The sequence below is a fragment of the Tyto alba genome, unplaced genomic scaffold (assembly GCF_018691265.1).
Source record: "Tyto alba isolate M040663 unplaced genomic scaffold, T.alba_DEE_v4.0 Super-Scaffold_7, whole genome shotgun sequence".
NCBI lineage: Eukaryota > Metazoa > Chordata > Aves > Strigiformes > Tytonidae > Tyto > Tyto alba.
Genome location: NW_024881328.1, coordinates 21,378,747 through 21,398,746, shown reverse-complemented (window position 1 = coordinate 21,398,746; position 20,000 = coordinate 21,378,747). Strand labels below are relative to the sequence as shown.

Sequence of the window (20,000 nt, the reverse complement as noted above, 5' to 3'; positions counted from 1 at the left end):
GTGAAGATGAAAACAGGAACAGGAAAGAGAATGTATTATTTAAAATAGCAGAGAAAGTTTAGCTTGGATTTAAGAGATGATGAAAAATGCATGCAGAAAGAAATCAACTCAGCTACATAACGACGACTCAGGACAAATAGTGGAAACATCTTTCAGGGAACATTTTGGGACATTTGCAGCTGTACATACGACAGTGTAAATGTACAATATAAAGTATCTTTTCAGTCAGCAGGGGAAAAACTACCTGCAATATTAGCAGATGTATTTTTTACTGTCTACATGCAAATTTATCATGCATGCATTTTAAGTATCATGCATGTTAAATAAAGGACAGTACCACAGAGTGTCATTTATTGTTTCTCAGTGAGTTTGGACTATAATTCACATTTAGACAGTATCTGAATTGCCTCTAAAATAAGAGGTAATATCCCTTCTGAAATCTGCAGGCTACTGATTCTTCTATTGTCTGCATCTGCATATTTAGATAAAGGCCAAAGAGGAATATGAGGAGCAGAATATTTGTATAAGAAAAAAAAAAAAAAAACAACCAACTAAAGAATGTATGTGCCTAAACCAATCATAAAATAAATAAAGATGTTCAAGGAGATTGTTTGTAATGCATACTGTATGCTCTTATATCTGGGCCTTAAAAAAATGGTTTGAGATCCACAAGTGTTATTGTCTAATAATTAATTAATTTCCAGTAGTTGTAACTTTAACAACAAAAAATACATGCGTGTGCATGCACACACCCCCTTCTCCCTCCCCTTGATAGTTAAATAACGATAATAATATAGACATTTACCTGACATTTTATGCCTGCAAGACTGCAAGTGCAAGTTTCTGGATCACAGAACACACGGCAGTCACAGCCACAATCCTCTCTGGACAGGCGGATGGCTCGCAGCTCGTGTTTTTCTTCCACATCAATCTTCTTCACTCCAGAAGCTCGCAGCAATGCCCTTCGCTTTTTTGTCGGCAGGGGTTGTAGAAAGAAGTACTCATCTACTTCAGTGTTGTCTAGATCAATATCATCATCAGAAATGTCATCCAGTGTCAGCGTATTAGCTTCTTCAGATTCCACTGTACCATTCTTTGTCATCTGTTGCATAGAACAAAGTCCTTAAACTATACTCATACATATATACATGTCATAGATGTAAGTATGTGTAATGCATTATGAATGTGGAAGGCTGCATGTAAAAATGCTGCGTGACTGCAAGTTCCAGAATACGATTAGAGATGGGGTGAAAAGGCAGTTCCTTCACATCTAATTGAAGTGAATTAAGCGAATTAAATACACATTTTTAGCTTCATGTTTGTCATGAGGCTATTTTTTCTTCTGTTTCTAATTTCCTGTCTGTGCTTTATATCCTTTATCATTTGTCACTGTGTGCCAGACCTCATGCCTTTCTAAAATTCTAGTCTTTTCCGTATTGTTTTAGAAGATAATCTTTGAGCTCTGAATCAATTCTGGTTCCTGTCTCTGGGCTCTTTGAAATTCTTCAACATTCTTTTTGAGATAGTAATTACACTACCAACACTGTTTCAGATTATGCATCACAGATTTGTAAAATGGTGTATTTTATGTGCTATTCACAATCCTGTTCCTCTTTAGCCTGACAAGATGTTTGATGTTTGTACAGCCGAGGTCACAAAGCAGTATTTCCACTTAATCGTTTGGGCAGATGCCTATATTTGCTTCTTGAGTTGACAATTTTAAGCCAAGAAGTCACTTCACTTTGTCCCTTTACCTACATTACTTCACGTTCATTTGCCATGTACCTCATAGCGCTGATGCATATAACTCTTCTGAAGTTCTTCCTAGTTGTTGGTCCTGAAAATAACCCATTTACCTTTGTGCTGTCACCAATTTTAGTACTTCCCTAACCAGTCCAGATTATTCTTAAGTAGTTAATGAATGAATAAACTTAGAAAAGAGGAAGTAAGTTGTGAACCTCTTGTGGAGGATCTTGAGAAAAGTTTTTAGAGGATTCATGCTCCTTTCCTCAGGATATTAATTTCTGAGCCTCTGTAGATACAAGTATCACGGCACTATATTATTACCCATGTATAGTCTAGCTCTCAAACCTTTCAAATATTGTTTTAAAATTAAATGGCCATGAGCATCAAGCACAAACATCCAGTGCCACTTTCATAAGATAGCATACTTCTGTACCCTACTCTCGTAACGCACCTCACATAGAAAGGGGTGTATATATTCAAGGAGAAAAGAAAAAAAAAAAATTACTGCACTGAGGAAAGGTTAATCTTCCCATCCATGGTAGAGCTCACTGGTTATATCTGCCAGATAACACAACCACAGGGTTTATAAAAGTTCTTCTACAAAGAAAATTGCTTGAGAACCAAAAGAATATTGATTGTTAAAACAAAGTTCAGAGAGAAGATGACATTTATTACAAAAAATGTATTTTCTCAGTCTCAAGTTACTCAGATTGAGCATTGTACTACATAGCAAACTTGAAGCAAATGCAGTTATATGATCTATTTTGTCATATAATAAAACCTTTTTCTTTTATTACTGTTCTATGAAATAATTTTGCCTAAAATGGAAAAGTAAACAAGCAAACAGACAGATGCCCAATGTTCACCCTGCTCTATGTAATGTTCTCAGTTGATGAGGGTCATGGTTTATACTAGCCAAGCACCTGGTCTCATACTTTTGTGAAAAAAAACATGGTGCAACTATGTGATAACTAATTATAGACTGGTGAAGTCTCAAGTCTCATTTGCATTAATAGTTTCATCAGGGGTATCACCATGACTTCTTACCTACAGAAAAATAGCCATTCAAATTCTTTCTGTTTTGCCTTATTTGCTTGAATAAAATTTCAGCTTGGCTTGTTATCCCAAATAAATTTTTAGACACCAGTTTTAAATACAGATAAAATACTGAAGTTGTAACTACCATTGCCTGTTTCTTGTGCATTTCAGTGCTTAGACATTTAACAATTATCACTGTAAAGGTAACTCCCTATTTTTCTGCTACTAAATCCTGTCATCTCCATCTAGCTATGCTTCTTATATACAAGAAAGCAGTTCTGACTCACCCATTCCACTATTTCTGCTTTTATTATATTTCCAACTGTTTCATTTTTCCATTTATATTATCAGTTTGTCCTTTCCACAATCTTTTGGATTGTAACTGTCATTTATGGCATTACTGAATTACTTGATGGTGAATTCCCACTGACTGCTTACTCTTCTTTGTAACTGCAGTTTTGTGTTTACAACAATTTGTAAGACAATCACAGAAAAAAAAAAAAAAAAACCAAAACCTAAGTATTCCTGACTTGTAGAGTCAGGTTAAAAGCAATATTCTTCCCTTTGAAGGAGGAGAGTCTCAGTGATGTGACTGGTAGTCCTTACATACAGTGTACATGTACACATTACACTGCACAAAGAAAAATTATCCTGAGATCAGTAATCATCCCTTCTTAGCAATTCAGCATGGTATTTAGTTCATGCAGAAGTGTTCTGAACTTCCCCAACTCCACTTTATAGGCATTATTGTTTCCTGCTCTTTTCGGTGTATTCTCAATCTTTTTCCGTAACTCCAGACTTTGGAGTTTAGTGCCTTCATTTAATTTCATGTTTCAGTTTATTTAACTATGCCTGTTATACCTGTAACACTCAAATCCCTTTATCTGCATATATTTCTAAGCTCTTTCTTCATCTTAAATGCAGGCATTTTCAAAATGTCCTCTCAAACTTCCTTCAGATTGTTTTCTTACTCTATTTTGTATTATTCATTTCACTTTACAGTGGGTAGAAGAAGGGGGAGGTAATAGCTCCCTGATCAGTTCTGCCTGGCCCTGGGACAACGGAGAGATTATTTACACCAGGTATTTCAATGTATTAGTTCAGTAAGGTAGGAAAGACAACATAAGAAGTCATCCTTTTTCTGTATAATCTACAGTGTGACACAGGTAAATCCAGAGTGATTAAATGCATCTTGAATTAGTTGCCTGAAGCTACTGGGAGGAATGACTCCACTACACTTGCAACTCAGCTGGAATGTTCAAATATAGAATAACATCCTTATTTTTTTATATATTTTCATTTTTTGTTAGCTAGGTACAACTAAGTACAGTGTATTTATGTTTATTTGCTTTCTTTTGTTTTATAGAATCGGAAAATGACCTACCTAAGAATTCCAATTTCTCTAGTTTTAAATACACAAGGCTCAAACCACTCCTTAAGCAGATCATTATTATTTAATTGCCTATCAGAACTTAAGTTTGAAATGGGGGAAGGGGAAGAATTCTAATCCCTGCTTCTGTAATTATTTTAGTATTCTATTCAATTACTATAAAATAAGAATTAGGTTTCAGGCCTCTTACCCATAAGGTGAATGCTGTAACTGCTCAGTTTACAAAGGCACCTGTAGAACCACACCACACCACACCTGCCATGTATTCCTCCTCCTTCTCCTGCAAATCTCAGCTGCTTTGCTACATGGTGGTGGAGCATCAAGGAACAGGCTCCAGGCATGTGCTGAATGCTGTATGTGTACAGCAGGCTGTAAAATCAAATGCCTGGGCATCGAGTGGGAGTAGAGAGCAGTTTGCCATTTCAAAGCACTTTAGCTCCTGACTGCTCTGCTGAATGACTTCCTTGTTGTGTCCTCTGATTTTTTTTTTTTTTCTCAATTTTGTCACACAAAGAAGAAATTACTTAATGAAATAAAATATTCAAACATTTCTCAAACAAGTAATTGGGTAACTACAGGGGCAGGAAGACTACCAAGATCCATTAAATACATTTTCCAATACAGAACTTCAGGGGAACATTGAGTTCTCTTGATTGTCATAATATTGCTCATCTGAATTAAACTTAGTATGTAGATGGGTAAAATTCCTCTCATAAAGCTAAAGGTTAATGTCGTAACAACAGAACAAGGCAAGGGCCAATGAATATGTGAAGCCTTTGGGTGAAATTCACTTCAGCTCTGTAAAATGTGAAAAATTTAGGTGAGACACTTTTCCTTGCCCTATCTGGAAATTTTTCTTTACAATTTCCTACACAGGAAACCAACTGTGTCCACAGACTCGGGAACCTTAACATCATAGGGTCATGCTAATCATTTTAACCGATCTTAATTTGAGGAGACATTATGAGTAAGCAATAAGGACTATTCCAGCTAATTTATTGTGTTTACTCATAATGTTTTCTCAAATGTCAACGTATTAAAGTAAAGCCTACCTTGTACCTTTCATCTTGACAAGATGGCTTTTATGTCCAGATTGACATTACAATTTTCACACTCTTCTGCTAACGAGTGTTTACGCCACTGTCAGCAATGTTTACACCAAAGTGCTGGTCCTAAATGTCTCAGCTGACCTGAAGATGATTTTAAAGTCTTTATCTGCTTTTAATTAAGAGAAGTTTCTTATTTGGTTCTTCACTTTTAGCAAGTAAAATAATGAATAGTACTAATATTATGGAGACTCCATTTCAATATATTCTTGTATTTCTATTTTTTTTTAATAAATTATATAGGAGAGAACACTTTCTACATAGACTTGCATATTTTAATCCAATGCAAAATATTAAAAAAAAAAAAAAGGGAAACTTAAATAGAAAACCACACTGAAAATGTTAGTTTCTGTTTGCATAATGGTTTTCAAACAGAAAAACCTTTTTGATCAAACCTTGTCCTACTTCATTTTCTCATTTTCTTCAGTTTTCTGTGCAGAGGTGCAGTAATTTTGATTCAAATCCTGATTAGTACATTTTCATTAAAATCATAATTGCTTACACTGTCAGAACGCTACAGCGTTTCCTTTCTGTGTTCATTCAGCTACTGTGTGAATGACCAAGCAGCTCATCCATCTTTATAATGGAAAATCAGCAACGCCCAGTTGTCTTAAGTAAATAAAACATGCTCAGTGCTTTACAGTGTCTCTCCCCTAATTCAGTGAGTCCTGGATTTGCTTTTGGGAGAGTCAACTTACAAGTCTCATAACATGCTGCTAAACTATTCCCACATAGTTTACTATACAAATCATAATTTACTATATAATTACTATATAATAGTTTACTACATAATTTCCCATAATTTCCCACTTTCCAACAAAGAAAGTATCCCACCACTGCTGAATTAAGTGTAAGGGAAATGACTTCTCTATTTGGTAAAAGGAAACAATTAAAATTAGGACAGAGGGAGAAATGCAAATCAGGCTTTTCCTTATTCACTGAATAATTCTGAAGAAATTTTGCAGGAACTTAACAGTCACAGTAAACATTATTATCCACTCAAACAAGTGACTGTGGAGAACATGTTGTATTTGGAAGAGGAGCAGAAAGTAGAGTCCATGTCCCAAAAAAAGCGTGGGCTGGAGTAAAGTAAGTTAGGTAATGAAGAAGGGAGATCCAACCCAGCCAAGAGGAGAAATATGAAAGCACAAAGAGCCACGCTCTACTCCATACAGATAAAGGCTAAAAGGCCTCATCCAATCTTTAGAGGTAAACAGGATCTGTGATTTTTCTTTATTTAGTTTCTAGCTATAAAAAGAAAAGTGAAATATTTGTATGCCTTACTATTTGTAAAGAATAGTACTCCAGTGGGGATTCCTCTCTTTGAGCTTATTCCTGGAAGTCAGCCAAGGGATCTACACAGAGTCACTGGTTACACTGACACAGCTCAATTCACACTTGATGCTCTGAAGATCCTGTGATGTGAGATGTTTAGAGGTATAATCTCTCTAGTGATAAGTCACTAACACTCTAGCTTTTGGTTTACGATCTGTCCAAATATGTCTTTCATTTGCCTTTGTCCTGAGCTGTTTTATGTTTGTTTGTTTTCAGTATGACAGTTTTATGAACTATTTAAGAGTCTATTTAGCTATTCAAATAAAAAACAATTAGGATACTGAAAAAAAATAATTACAATAATAAGGGTCATACACACTTCTTTGGGAGTTCAGACATAGAACTCATGAACATACTTTGTTCTATGGGAAAAATGCTGAAAGGCATTTCTAAAACTTAAAGGGTGCCAGTTTACTCTGGACAACTGTATTAGTATCTGAAACAGAGATACAATATCACAAAAGAAGTGGCTATGTCACCCAGCAGTTGGGTTACAATTCTAAATATTGGTTACTTTTATTAACAGGATTCATCTGAAAAAGAGCCCAAAATACATATAACACAAGCCATTACACAGGACATGTTTCATCCACTACAAAAACATAACAAAACCAAAAGTTTTGCCATCAGTTTTAAAGGGGCAGAAGACTTCCAAGAACACAATCCCCTTCTCCGTTGTCCTCTATCCACATACGCAGTTTCTTTCCTATGCTGTATTTAAAAAGACAGCTTCAAAACTGCAGCCAAGATTTGTTCTGACTAGCTAAACTGATACAGCCAGTTGATTTGTCTGACACATCTCTTCTTTAACACAGACAACCTTTGGTGAAATATCAAAGACATGTGATCATATAAATTGGTACACTGAAAAAATAAAACATTTTTAGTATTACTGTTCCTTACTTTTTGCCAAATTTGTTCAAGTTTCCCAAGAAAATAAGCTGTTTCTTTTCTGCACTTAGGATGTTACCATTTCCTTGCCTAATAGGGCACTGTGCAAGGGCTCAGAAGTCTCATTCTCTTCCTGGCACTTCCAGACTTTTGCTGGACACCCTCATCAAGGCTAACTTTTACCACTCTGTTTTCCTCTCTGTAGAAAAAAGGGAGTAAAACAACAACCTCCCTGTAAAACACCTCAAGGTACCCATCAACGAGAGCTACAACTGCACTTGGTAATACTGAACAAAAATACGTCTTGAGTAAAATCAAAAAAAAAAAAGAAAAATGCCATTGTTTCAATTGAAAATTGAGTTGATAGAAAGGAAAAGGTTTTGTTTAACACACACATTGGACCCATATAGCTCTGACACTGCTCACTTAGGTAAATAAGGCATTGATCAAAGTCTTAGAACAAATTTTACCTTTAATTTTAGAGAATTGAGTTTTTCCTCCCTTAGATGCTCTCTTAACATCTCTCTGTGAAGCCTCTCCTGTTCCATTGCAAACTCTCCCAGCGTGTATTGGCGCACACTGTTGTGGCGAGTAGACATTCCCAGTGTGCTTCCGCCTTGGCTGGGAACACTGGTGAAGCCTTGCCTTCTTGTGAAGTAATACACAGTAACACAGTTAAAATGGACATTTTTTGTTCTCTTCCGCTTCTCTCTCTTCAGGATTGAAGAAGCTAGAACAGATGCAGATTACAGTGTGAATGATAACTTGCAGTCATATAGCAAATTTGTCACTTGTGTAGTTCCACTTACCTTAACAACACCTGACTATGTACACACTAAAGTTCCAAGGTGTGCAATCTAAATGAGGAGCTAACACTAGAAATATTAACCGTATATGCAAACCTAGAAGCCATTATAAACAGCTACAATCATAAACACTGTTGTCTACTTTAGAACAGAAATTCTTGCCCAGGACAGTCCTTTTTCTCCCATAGGATTGTGAAAGCGTTTTATCCTTTATCAAGGAAGCAAATAAATCCCAGCAAAACGAACTTCTTTCACAGTGTCACCTCAAAGACAGTGATCCACTGACTTCCTCCTCTTCAAAGCCCTGCGAACAAAGCAACGTTGCACATGACAGCAGTGAGAAGAGCAGACCCAGTCTTTCACAGGTCTATAAGCACTGTTACTATCCTGTCAGCATGGCTCAGCTGTAGAGATTTGTAACTACATCTTTAAAGCATTGGATCACATTGGCAAAAAAAAGGAGTCCTATCTCTTATGTGAGGTATCTCTAAAATGTGAGGAATTAGTATTAGAAAAACTATAAAGGAAATATGTTTAGTGTTTCAGACTGTCTCAGAAATTCACACCATCATCATCATTACAGAATAACACAGGAGTAATGCTGCTTAACAATCAGATCCACTTCCTTTTTCTTTACTTTCATCCTTCTTTCTGCTGCCATCCACTGAATATATGTGTGTGTATATATATATTCTAATGTGTAGAATTTTGACAAAAAATTAAAACTAGCCCTTTCTAACTCTTTTCTGAGTCCCTTCAAACTGGTGCTCAGTTTTTCTTATACACATATGCAGCATCATATGAAATGGATTTGTTTAAAAACAAATGTCAGATTTTATCTGTTATTGTTCTTTCTTCTACAGACATTTAGTAACTTCTTTCAACAATGCTGATCTACTGTTTGTCACTGTTTAACAGTGGTGTGAGCCTTTGGAGAAAAAAACCACACACAAATGTTAAAGAAATATAAGAGACACTCCTTGATTTTTAAGATGAGCAGCCTGATTTATCTGATTTATTGCAAAATGGCAACAGGGTGTCGAGAATGTATATAATAAGTCATTGCTCTGCAGTTCACAGGCGACAATTGGGCAGGTGTGAATGAGAGAACTAACTGCCAGAATTCAGGCAGTAAAATGATTTAAAAGGTACCTGACCACTCTTGAAAGACTTGGAACCATTCTATAAAAGCAGTAAGAGCAACAATGATGTACATTGCTAATCTAAAATTGCACTGTCTCTACACATTGGAAACACATGGCCTTCAGCCTTGGTTTCGTAACACGTCTGGTTTATTGTCACAATTAAAACACAGCTCATTCTCTAATATAATTATCTAGTGAAATGTTACATCACCACAAATGTTAAACCCCCAAATTTTTACATTAAGTAATTCAGTCCAAAAAAAAATAGCATAATCTACCTAACTGTATGAAAACCAAATATATTAGAAAATACAGTTCTGTAACCAAACTGCAGACAGTATGCCCTGCTGACATAATCATAAAACTATGTGGGGCTCAGTAAAACACTGAAATAGTATTATTTTTCCTAAATACTGATAAGCAGCTAAAAGTATGGTTTATTATATAAATAACATGCACTTCTTCAGATATGCTGCAGGTATGTTAGATTATAAATATAAAACAGGTCCTATACTCACTTACATGCACTCAGTGAAGGGTGTTCCAAAAAAGGTGTAGGGTGTACACAGAGGAATGAAAAGATAAAGTCTGTGACTTTAGGCACGTTTACTCTTACATCCAAGTTTAAGCAAATCTCATATCAACAGAACCTGTCAAAAGTATTTAGAGGAAACTTTTTGTGGGGGAAGAGGGTTCTTTTGTAAGAAGAATCTAGTTGATAGGGGTGTGTCAATTTTGCATTATATTAAATATTGTTTTAATGTATTGTTCTCTTTCACATATGCCAGAGTTTCAAAATAAAACTATCTTTAATAAACCCAATTTTTTAGAGTTTGGAAGACAGAGTAATTTTGATATTGTGACATTCTCTTTCAATTCAGCATGAAAGCAAATGCTCTGAGTCAGAACCTTCACTGCCTGTGTGCTCTTACACACAGGAAAGTACATATTAAAAAATCCTGCTTCTGCTGAAGGAGGTATCTAAACCATTCTGTGATGCATCTAATTTCTGGTATAACAGTATTGATGTTATTTGGACCTCAGCTGGATCTTGCCTCTAATTTGGAAGAAATAATTGACAGCTACAGAAGGGCAAGCAGCTTTCTTACCAAGTAAAAGAAAGAGCCACAAATAGAATGAGAGACAAAAAAAACTATAGTAAAATATTAAAGAAAAGATAGAAGGTTAATCTTAAATATATATATATGCTTCATAAGGAAATAGAAGGTGATTGTGCCTGTAAATTTCACAAGCTAGCAAATGCCTTTGAATCTTCACCTGTAAACTTCAGTATCTACCATGTAAGGTCTACGCTTATAGTCATTTGTTTTAGACCTTATCTATGGAACCCCTGACATGGATGCTTACTGGCAGGAATATAAAACGCTGCAATAAAAGTGCTTCCATTTTTTTAAGTCTGTCAATCCCTTTATTGAAATAATACTTTCATACTACTTTCTATACATAAAGAAATCAACCTTAAGTTTTATTCACATGCTACATGCTAATATTAATAGTTAAATAAAGCTGAGCAGAAGACTGGGATCTAATTACTTCCAGCTGAACGTCATCGATGATAAAAACTAGTTTACATGAATGAGCTCTTCCACTATGTGGATTTTTGAGGAGGTGTGGGGTTGCTCATGTGTGCGCTGTCAATATTTAGAACATGAATTTCATACATTGCTGTATGTTTATGCCCAAATTTGGTAGGCAGTCTCTCTCAGTAAGACTGTAGTTGTCATGAGCTGTCTTAATGAACCCATCAATGCATTTCTTTCAAAATTTTTATAGTTCTTATCCACATCATCAAAGTTGTTTGTTTAGGGTTTTTTTAATATATAGCTGACAAAAACTGTGTTAAAATAGAACTAAGCTAAACTTCAATAAAATATTGGCATGTTGTAACTGCAACACTACCAGAATTATAAATCCAGCACTATACAACTGTATTGGACAGCACGAGAGATGAGTATGGCATGCATTTGTTGTAAATGTCATTAAAATTCATGGTTTTATTTATTAATATTGTACTTCAAAGTCAGACAAATTAGATGATAATCTGTAAAAGTAAACAAGTACATAAACATTCAAGACCTAAGATTACACGATTCTTTTTTTCTGAAATACATCCTATCTTTTGGGTTTGCTTCTGTCTCAGCCAAGAGCTCAGTAAAGGGAAGAGCTAAGGCTCTGTGAATAACTCTATAGTCATCTCTTCTATGTTACTGCTAGGAAGTAGTCAGAATATATTCAATATTTATGAGAATGCTGTCTACAAGAACAGATGAGGCAGGAACTGTGAAAGATTACAGGATTTTATTTGATTACCCAGAAGCATAGATTAGAGATGTCAGTAAGGGGACTGGAGAATTGCAACCACCTCAGTAACCAAGGTCACGAAAGGAAGCACAGTCAGCACTGTAAAGGCACTATGCTCCTGCTCTACTATACTTCCTAAAATCACTGAGCAGAGGGCTGCCTTAATGTGACCTCAAAAAAAATGTTATTAGATATTGAATGGAAATGTTGAACATTTTCCAACATTAGGGACGAAGTGCTCTACTACTCATTCATTCCTTTTGCTTCAAGCCAACCAGAACTCAGATTCTCAGATCATCTTATTAAGAGTCAGGGGCATATGTTATTTTGCATGCATTGTACCTTAAATAGTATGTTCAAATCAGTTGTAATTACTGCTAAGAACACTGTTTAACTCAAGACATAGCAGAAGGACATACAAAATACATATTTTCTGATATATTGGAAAGCATGAGCATATGCCCAGACAAAATTTACTGACATCAATAAATTAGTAAGCTCATCTCAGAATAAGGGACACAGATTGTGTAAGGCTTGCATGCCTCTTCAGAGTCATGAAGCTATTCAAAGGCTTTTCAGGGAAGCAAAAGCTCGTAACCTAAAAATTTATCCATAGAGTGTAAACACCACACTTTTACAGAAGAGATCTAGTAACGGCTTCCTTGCTTGGCCAGTCTCAGAAGTATTTACATGCCATCTGCCTGTGTAACAAGGTATATCAGTGGATGCCGCTATCATCTGTCCTGCACAAAAAGGGTGATACTGACTCCATGCAGAGTCTGCTAGGCAGACATGTGGGGTTTTAGCAGCTGTTGGATACACACTGTCAATACAAACTAGAAGGTGGTTTTTGAAAATGAATGCCACCACCTTGGGTCTAGCAGTTTGTGGCATGCAAGGATGCCAAGGGGAATAGGAACATCCATCATCGCCTGAAACTGTCCTGTGGATCACACATGATCTTTAACACATTTATATACTACAAGTCTGATATATTCCATGGAAGGAAAAAAATACTTCATTCTCATATATTTAAACAACTAATATAATTTTTTAGTTCCACGTTTTGAGATTATATGGAATGTAAACATTTTCTGACAGATACCAAGTACTGTAATGCATAAAATGTATCAATTATCAGAGGGAAGAATGATACTGTTAAGAACATAATTACCACTACAGAACTGTCTCTCAGAAAAGGTCACTATATCTGAACACGGTCTTCAGACACACATATTTTCAAACAGGACTGTCATGATTCCTCATCTGAAATAACATCAACTGCTGAAATTTTGATTTTTGGCATTTGACATTTGAGTGGCTCAGTTTCTGGGTTTAGCAGAGCAGAGCCCAAGTTAACCTACTTGTAACTGGCCTGACTCCTCATTGAGTCAAGTCATGTCCTGCAGGCTTGTCAGCTGCTTCACATTCAGGGCTGTATCTGGATGCAGCACAGCCCTGTCCTTGCAGCACCTGACCCAAGCTAACAGCCACAGCACAGGTCACCTGCACCACAGATCATTTATGGCAAAACTGGCAATTGTTTGTAAACAAGATTCCTGAAGGTGAGGCTAATGTATTGTTGAGAGACTGAAGAATTTAATTATTAGCTCATTTTCCACAGCTTATTCAAAGCGATATATCAGCAGCTCTGTAACTTCTGAAATTGTGTGCCTGCCTTCAAAGCATGGAGTGGAAAGCTAGAAGCAGAGGAGGTTCCCACTGACCTCTGCACGTGAGGGTGAGCTCTTTATCTGCCAGCTCTTCCCACCCATGGGAACCAACCCAGCAAGGGAGTCCCCAACCCAGAGGGGTGCAGGCAAGAGACACTGGCAGGTGCCAGCCACTGTCACATCCCCAGCCCTGCCTCCTCCCACAGCTGGTATAAAGTTCTGAAGCTGCTTCTGGTGCCCCTTCCTTCTCCACCTCAAGCTGTATTTCCTGTTCTCTCTGCCCTGAGAATAGCCATTATTTATCTATTTCTGAATTTGTGAAAAATGAAAGACACAACTCTTTCCACATTTGAAAAATTCAAGTTTTATCATATTTCTTCATAATGTATTTCTCACATCGTGGTAACAGATGTCATCATGGGCCCGTCCTACTCCCAAGAAAAAACAATTTTCCAAAGGGGAAAAATCAATATTTACATTTGCAGTCCAGTGCATCCTTACGAGAATCATCCAAGTTTCATTTGTGTATGAATAAATTATAGCTGATTAAATATGTAAGCAACAGTAATAATGTACTGGCAGACTGAAACAAAGTTTTCCTGAATTGCTGTCACATACTTATAGCGCAGTACACAGCTGCACTTTTCATTCACCTTTGAACATCATTTTCCTCTCTGGGCAGTGGAGCTCCAGCAGTGTGAAACCTGTGAAAGACAGAGCATTTCCTTCTGCCTGTTTAGGGGCCAAAACAGAATCCAAACCTGCCCCACCTGGGAAGAGATCCCGCTGCAGCTGTATCTGTCTATGAAATGCAAAGACTGCTTCCTAATTTTATAAAATCCTGACAGGAATAACATTTTAAGACCATCATGCTTTTCAAACATTTTTTACTGAGAAAACTGGTAGCTCTTTGATTACGAAACATAAATTATCTCAGTTCTGGCTGAACTCCAGGACATAAGCATTTTCTTCTGCTGTCTCAGCTATTCTCCTGATGTCAAAGACACATTAAAATAAATGTGAACCATATGGCTACGCGGCAGATTACTACCACTCTTGCATCAATGAGGGCAAAGCAATTCATTGTCACCAGTGCAGAAATATTTTAGGCACATGAAAATTTCAAAAGCCTAGAAAAAACGTGTATGAGGCAGACTTTTGGATTAAAGCTCTATCTTAGACCAGAGGAAATGCTGCTTTTCTTATACCCTACTATCCACTTGTCTGCTTTTTACATACTCTTAGTGCCATATGAACCACTATGGCAAGAAGGATTAACACCATTCTCCACCTGCTCCATGACTTTCCCATGCAATGTTTCATCCAGTTTAACACCACAGAACAGCAAAGTCTAATCCATCATGGTAATCCAGGCCAGAGCATCGCTTATAAAAGCCATCTTACTTTGCAATCTTCATAGAAAACAAAAACTTGGGAAAAGGTCATATTCTAGAAATTGCTTCTACCTCTGTCTCCTACTTCTCCCTCTATTCCACTGTCTCCCAAAAGATATTTTTCTAAGAGTCTCCATACACTAAATTTACAAATTTTAAACCCTCAATGATGAAACACTTTTCCTACATGCTAGAAATCCACATTAAGAGGAAATGCTGTGACATACAATATACCATCCCAAAGAAACATGGAAACATGTGGGCTTTAGGGCAGGGAAATAAATTCAAACCTGTAAGTCTTGAAGGGACCTGCATACTCAGAAAGGTATAAATTCAGTAATGGAAATTGGGACAGGACAGGGACGATGCTGTGGAGCAGCAACACCTACCCTAGCAGCATTTCACTGCTCCATCCTCCTGGTACACTCCTCTTGGGTAAAGCCAGAGCTAAATTCACCTCACAGGAGGGGCTCAATGGGAATGATTGCCTCATGCTAAATTTATTTACGTTACATTTGAAAAGGTTTTTTAAAAATGCTAGCTTACAGACAAGTTTGACCTGATTAGGAGAGGTTTTGCATTTGCACTTTAGTCAAACATTTTACCTCACTGTAAGAGTTTTGTCTAAAATCTCACAGAAATGTTAAATTATTGTGATGCATGCTAAAACCCAGTATTTTACTGCGCAAATTTCAGTAAAAGCTTTAAGTTTACTTCCTCAGCACCCTCTATCTCCAGAAGGCTTTTCTGTGACATTCATCATACTAGTCCAGTTTCTCCATTCTGCAAATATAATCAGCCTGCAGGGAGAAGTGGAGGCGGTTAACTGCTCTCTGCCTCACCATTTACTCTAAATGCCAGCTGCTGTTTTGTAGATGATTATTTCTGACCTTGGCCCCAGCTTCGACCAGTGTGAGGAGGAAAGCTGCTATCATGAATTCTTGCAGAAACACCCGTGCATGACAACTGTATTTACTGAACTCTCCCAAGACACTACAGGCAACCCTTTGTCCCATCTTATGGGTGACTTCTGTGAAGTCATTTGATACAAATACAACTACTCATTCAGCTGTTCATGGCTTTGTATTTGCTAATATATTTTGCATATGTCATGAACATCTTCAACAAAAAAATTTTGTTTATATATTATCTAAGCCAACAAAAACATCACGTAATGCAAGAACTGTCCCTCTGTATAAATACATGAAATGCACTAATTTATTGGAGAGAACTTTTCAAAAATATAGAAATAGAAATACTTGCACAAATCCTTCTAAAAACCAGTGGGAACCTGCCTCCTAACCCCTCTTTATATTTTTTACAAACTCTCTCTACAATAGTTGTTCTCCCAGATGAAAGACAGGAGGCAAGATCCTGTCATGGCATACCCTGCCCTGTCATTCTGTATGAGTATTTGAGTGAAAATGTTGCACTACATTTCACCAAATTTCTTTGCATTTATTGGTTTCCACTGCCCAGATGAGCTGACTTATTTTAAAATCAAAACCGAGAATCTCTCAACCTGTTTGCATTTTATAACGTGAGTCAACAAATTATGATAAGAACATATTCCTCATTAACAAGATAATTCCAAGCCTGGTTGCAGGCAACATAAATAATTGCAAGAGGCCATGTAATAAAGAATGCCTGCATTTAGCTACACCTTCTAAGTGTTTTCCCATAATAAGCCAGCATCACCACTTTTAATCCATTAAGATTTCTACCATTAATCAGGAATTAAACACACAGCTTAAACTCAAAGCTCTGGTAATGCCTCACCATCTAAAACGTTCATCTTCATATAAAGATAATTTAAGAGAAGCCAGAGCTTCCTAAGGATTTCAAAGGATTTGATACCTTCTTCCAAGTTCTGCATGGCCACAGAGATGAGGCAATCTCAATAGGTTAGCAGCTGGAGAATATTCAAACAGTATTTTTAAGGTCATATTGAAAGAAGTGCAATAGGAATGTATCTGTGTTTTCAAATTCCCTGTTATCTTTAATGGTAAAATCAAAACATGGAGAGAATATTTAGAGACCAAAGGGTTTTCTCAGAACCTTTACTGACCAGCCACATTCATAATGAACCTAAGGCATCCAATACTCTTAAAAACAGCACCCTAATTAGCAGAATGACAGGACCTACGATTACAGCTGGCTGCAGGATAACCTTGCTAATGACAGTGATAATGTTAATTGCAAGACTCAGATAATTGATGGAGGATACCAACTAGATTGTGAGGTGGTTATACATACATCCTGTTGGTGAAGATCACCTTATCGGATGAGTTGGTGCTGGAGATTTCACCTGCCTCTGCAGGCCTTACTCTGAAAGTTTCAGCTACGCTACACTGAAGCTGAAATGGCAGAGGAAAGCAGCAGCTCCTCAAAGAATGTTTCTTAAGAGATACATCTGTGATTAATATGGTATGGGGAGTTTTTACCAGCACCAGAGTACAAAAGACAGGACTTGATCAGGTCTTCCCAGGTATTCTAACTGCACGCAATTCTGCAACTTAAATCGGAATATTTTTCTTTATCAGAAAAATATATCAAGTGTTTAGCGGTAGGTACTTCCACAAAGCAGGAAGAATCCCCCGCCGCTGAGCTGGAGCGTGGAACCCAGCATCCCTCAGCACACACAGTTGCCGCAACTGTCAGGGTGTTGTACTGACATCCTGAACAGTGATTCCAGAGACAACTTGCTGTGGAGCTCATGAAACACAGCAGCAGGGTACCCGAGCTCAACGTGGCAATTTAAAGGAGCTAAAATGGCACTGTGTATTCCATGTACCACTAAGGAAAAAGGGAACAAATACTCTCAGTCCTGACTAATCCTGTACATGCATGCTTGGATTGCTACTTGAACATCCCTGTTTCTGATATGGAGGGGGGGCCATGGGACAGGTAGGGGGGCTGGTTAGTAACATGCTTTCTCATCCATTAAGGTAATTATGCGGTGTGACTAGTGGCCTGCTGAATCAAACTGAACTGACCTCAATAGACTGAGAAAAGTAAGTAAAAAAGACAGTAGGGATTATATCTGCCAATGGTATTGAAGGCACTCCATCACCATTTGATGAGAGATTTAAAAATGTGCAGGTGTATATGCACACATACATGACCAAAAAAACACTACACTTTTTTTTTTTTTTTTTTTTTTGTTATGAACTTGGTAACATTTGTCTGCTTTATGGACTGTAATTTCACTTCCTGACTCAGAAAAGATGCCTGCAACTTAGGCTAGGGATTTAATTTTGTTTGTTTGTTGCTGTCTTGATTTGTTTAAATGGATATATTGTTAAATAAACTCTGTACTTATCCCTGTGTAATAGTCAAAACAGATAGCACTCAGGGACATCTGAGTCATTTATTTTCTGCCATCACACTACAGGGTTAATTACTGAGATCCAAGCTATCTTCCTGTGGTTCTGCCCCACCGGAATGATCCACAGCAGCTGAGTGTCTCATTTAGCTGCCAGGTTAAACTAACCTTAAGACTAATGGAGCAGGATAGTCTTGTTTATCTGACCTAATATGTATTGTTTTTCAAGGGTTGTGTAAATCCTGAGATGCATCAGCTATTCTACATAGATTTATACACAAACTGGTTGTTTGCTGTAGCACTTAAAGAGTTGTAGATATAAGTGATTAAAAAATTATCTCTTTGTCAGGTCAATTACAAAGGAAAAATAAGACTTAGAGGGCCACGTTAAGCTTTTTTTAAAAGCTCAATTAAAGAATTAACTACAGGTCACCTGCAACACTCACATTTCCAGTCATTAAAAGAGAGTTTATACAAAACTTCAGATTTACTTATATGAAAATGGACCAGAAGGAAGACAATACACAGGATCTAACAGTACCTCACAAAAGAGAAAAGAAAATGGTACAAAGTATCAGGAAACGGCTTAGAAAGATAACCTCCACCAAGGAGGTACTCAGGCATGTAACCAAGGCAAGAAATATGGACAGCCTTCCTTCTGCACTGGCTCTTTTCAGTCTGTTTACTGAAAACGTCTCACAGAACTCTTCCTTTCCATATGACCCTAAAAGTACAGACTCAAATATCCAACATCAGAAAGCTCTTTTATTCTGGGAGATGAATGTGTTTAAGGAATGAACAAAATACCTTTCAATGTACACTGTTAACAGTTTCGTTACTGTACAACACATCTTCATGTAGTTTTCAAGTGAACGTCACTTAATAGCTCTGTAAGACACCTGTATTCATGAGACATGAACACTGACAATTCTCACATATTCTGCTTTGGCAAGACAGGGCCAAATACTTCAGTAGGATCAGTTAGTTTTTTATCACTTCTAGAACTCAGAATAGGCTTTTTTCAAATAATACTGTTTAACAAACAAAAGTGCTCCTGCCCTGAAGAGCATCCAACATCACACACACAGCTGATGCCAACCGATATAAACCAAAATGAAAACAAACCCTGTACAGATAAAATTTTCACTGATTGTCCGATTAAAACATTATTTCCAGAATCAAAGCACACAAAGACTCAAGAAAACGTGAGAAGAATAAAACAAAAGAAAAATCCGATCTCAACAATAAACCTGTTTTTACTAGAGGTAGTCAGTAATCAAGTTAAAAACATCTATCAGCATTCGTCAAGTATCTTTACTCCTTTTATTCTAAGTACAAACATGATTAATTTTTCTTGCAAACACATATTAACTTTTACTAGCATACATCATCACTAAGACTCACCTTTTTAGTGCTGAGTTGCTCATACATAGAAGATCTGCCTGAGGCTAAGTGTTTTTTCTAACACTGCTCAATTGGTAGATGTTGACTGTGTAAACATGTAACTGATACGCTTTAATATGAAGGAAGGAGAAGAAAGTGCAAAATTTCACTTGCAGCATCTTAACAAAAAATTAACACAATCTGACTTCCCCATCAGGTGCAACATGGAGTGTCCTTGGTATATTTACAAAATAACGATGCACACTGGAAGAGAATCTGGATGCAAGATGCAAGTAATTAGGTAGGGATAAAACCACCTTTCCATTCTATTTTTTGTCTGAGCATCAACATCATCTATTTTCCTACCAATAAAAATTATCACATTTATCAAGCTCCTACAAGTACGGTGTATTACAGTAAAAACAAAGCAGAATGAAAAGATGGCT

At 36.9% G+C, this 20,000-nt stretch overlaps 1 protein-coding gene across 5 annotated transcripts in view; it reads right to left on the bottom strand.

Annotated features, from left to right (window-relative positions):
* CSRNP3 (cysteine and serine rich nuclear protein 3) overlaps nucleotides 1–20,000 on the bottom strand; it is a 112,145-nt gene that overhangs the window by 10,869 nt on the left and 81,276 nt on the right. For all 5 annotated transcript variants that reach the window (XR_006164530.1, XR_004409265.2, XM_042783940.1 and 2 more), the window contains 2 exons: nucleotides 7,977–8,236; nucleotides 806–1,102 (listed from right to left, as the gene is read on the bottom strand). Coding sequence is in view for 3 of the 5 variants with exons in the window: in XM_042783940.1 (XP_042639874.1) it covers nucleotides 806–1,102; nucleotides 7,977–8,236 (557 nt within the window). In the remaining 2 variants the exon portion in view is untranslated. The remainder of the gene's footprint in view (nucleotides 1–805; nucleotides 1,103–7,976; nucleotides 8,237–20,000) is intronic.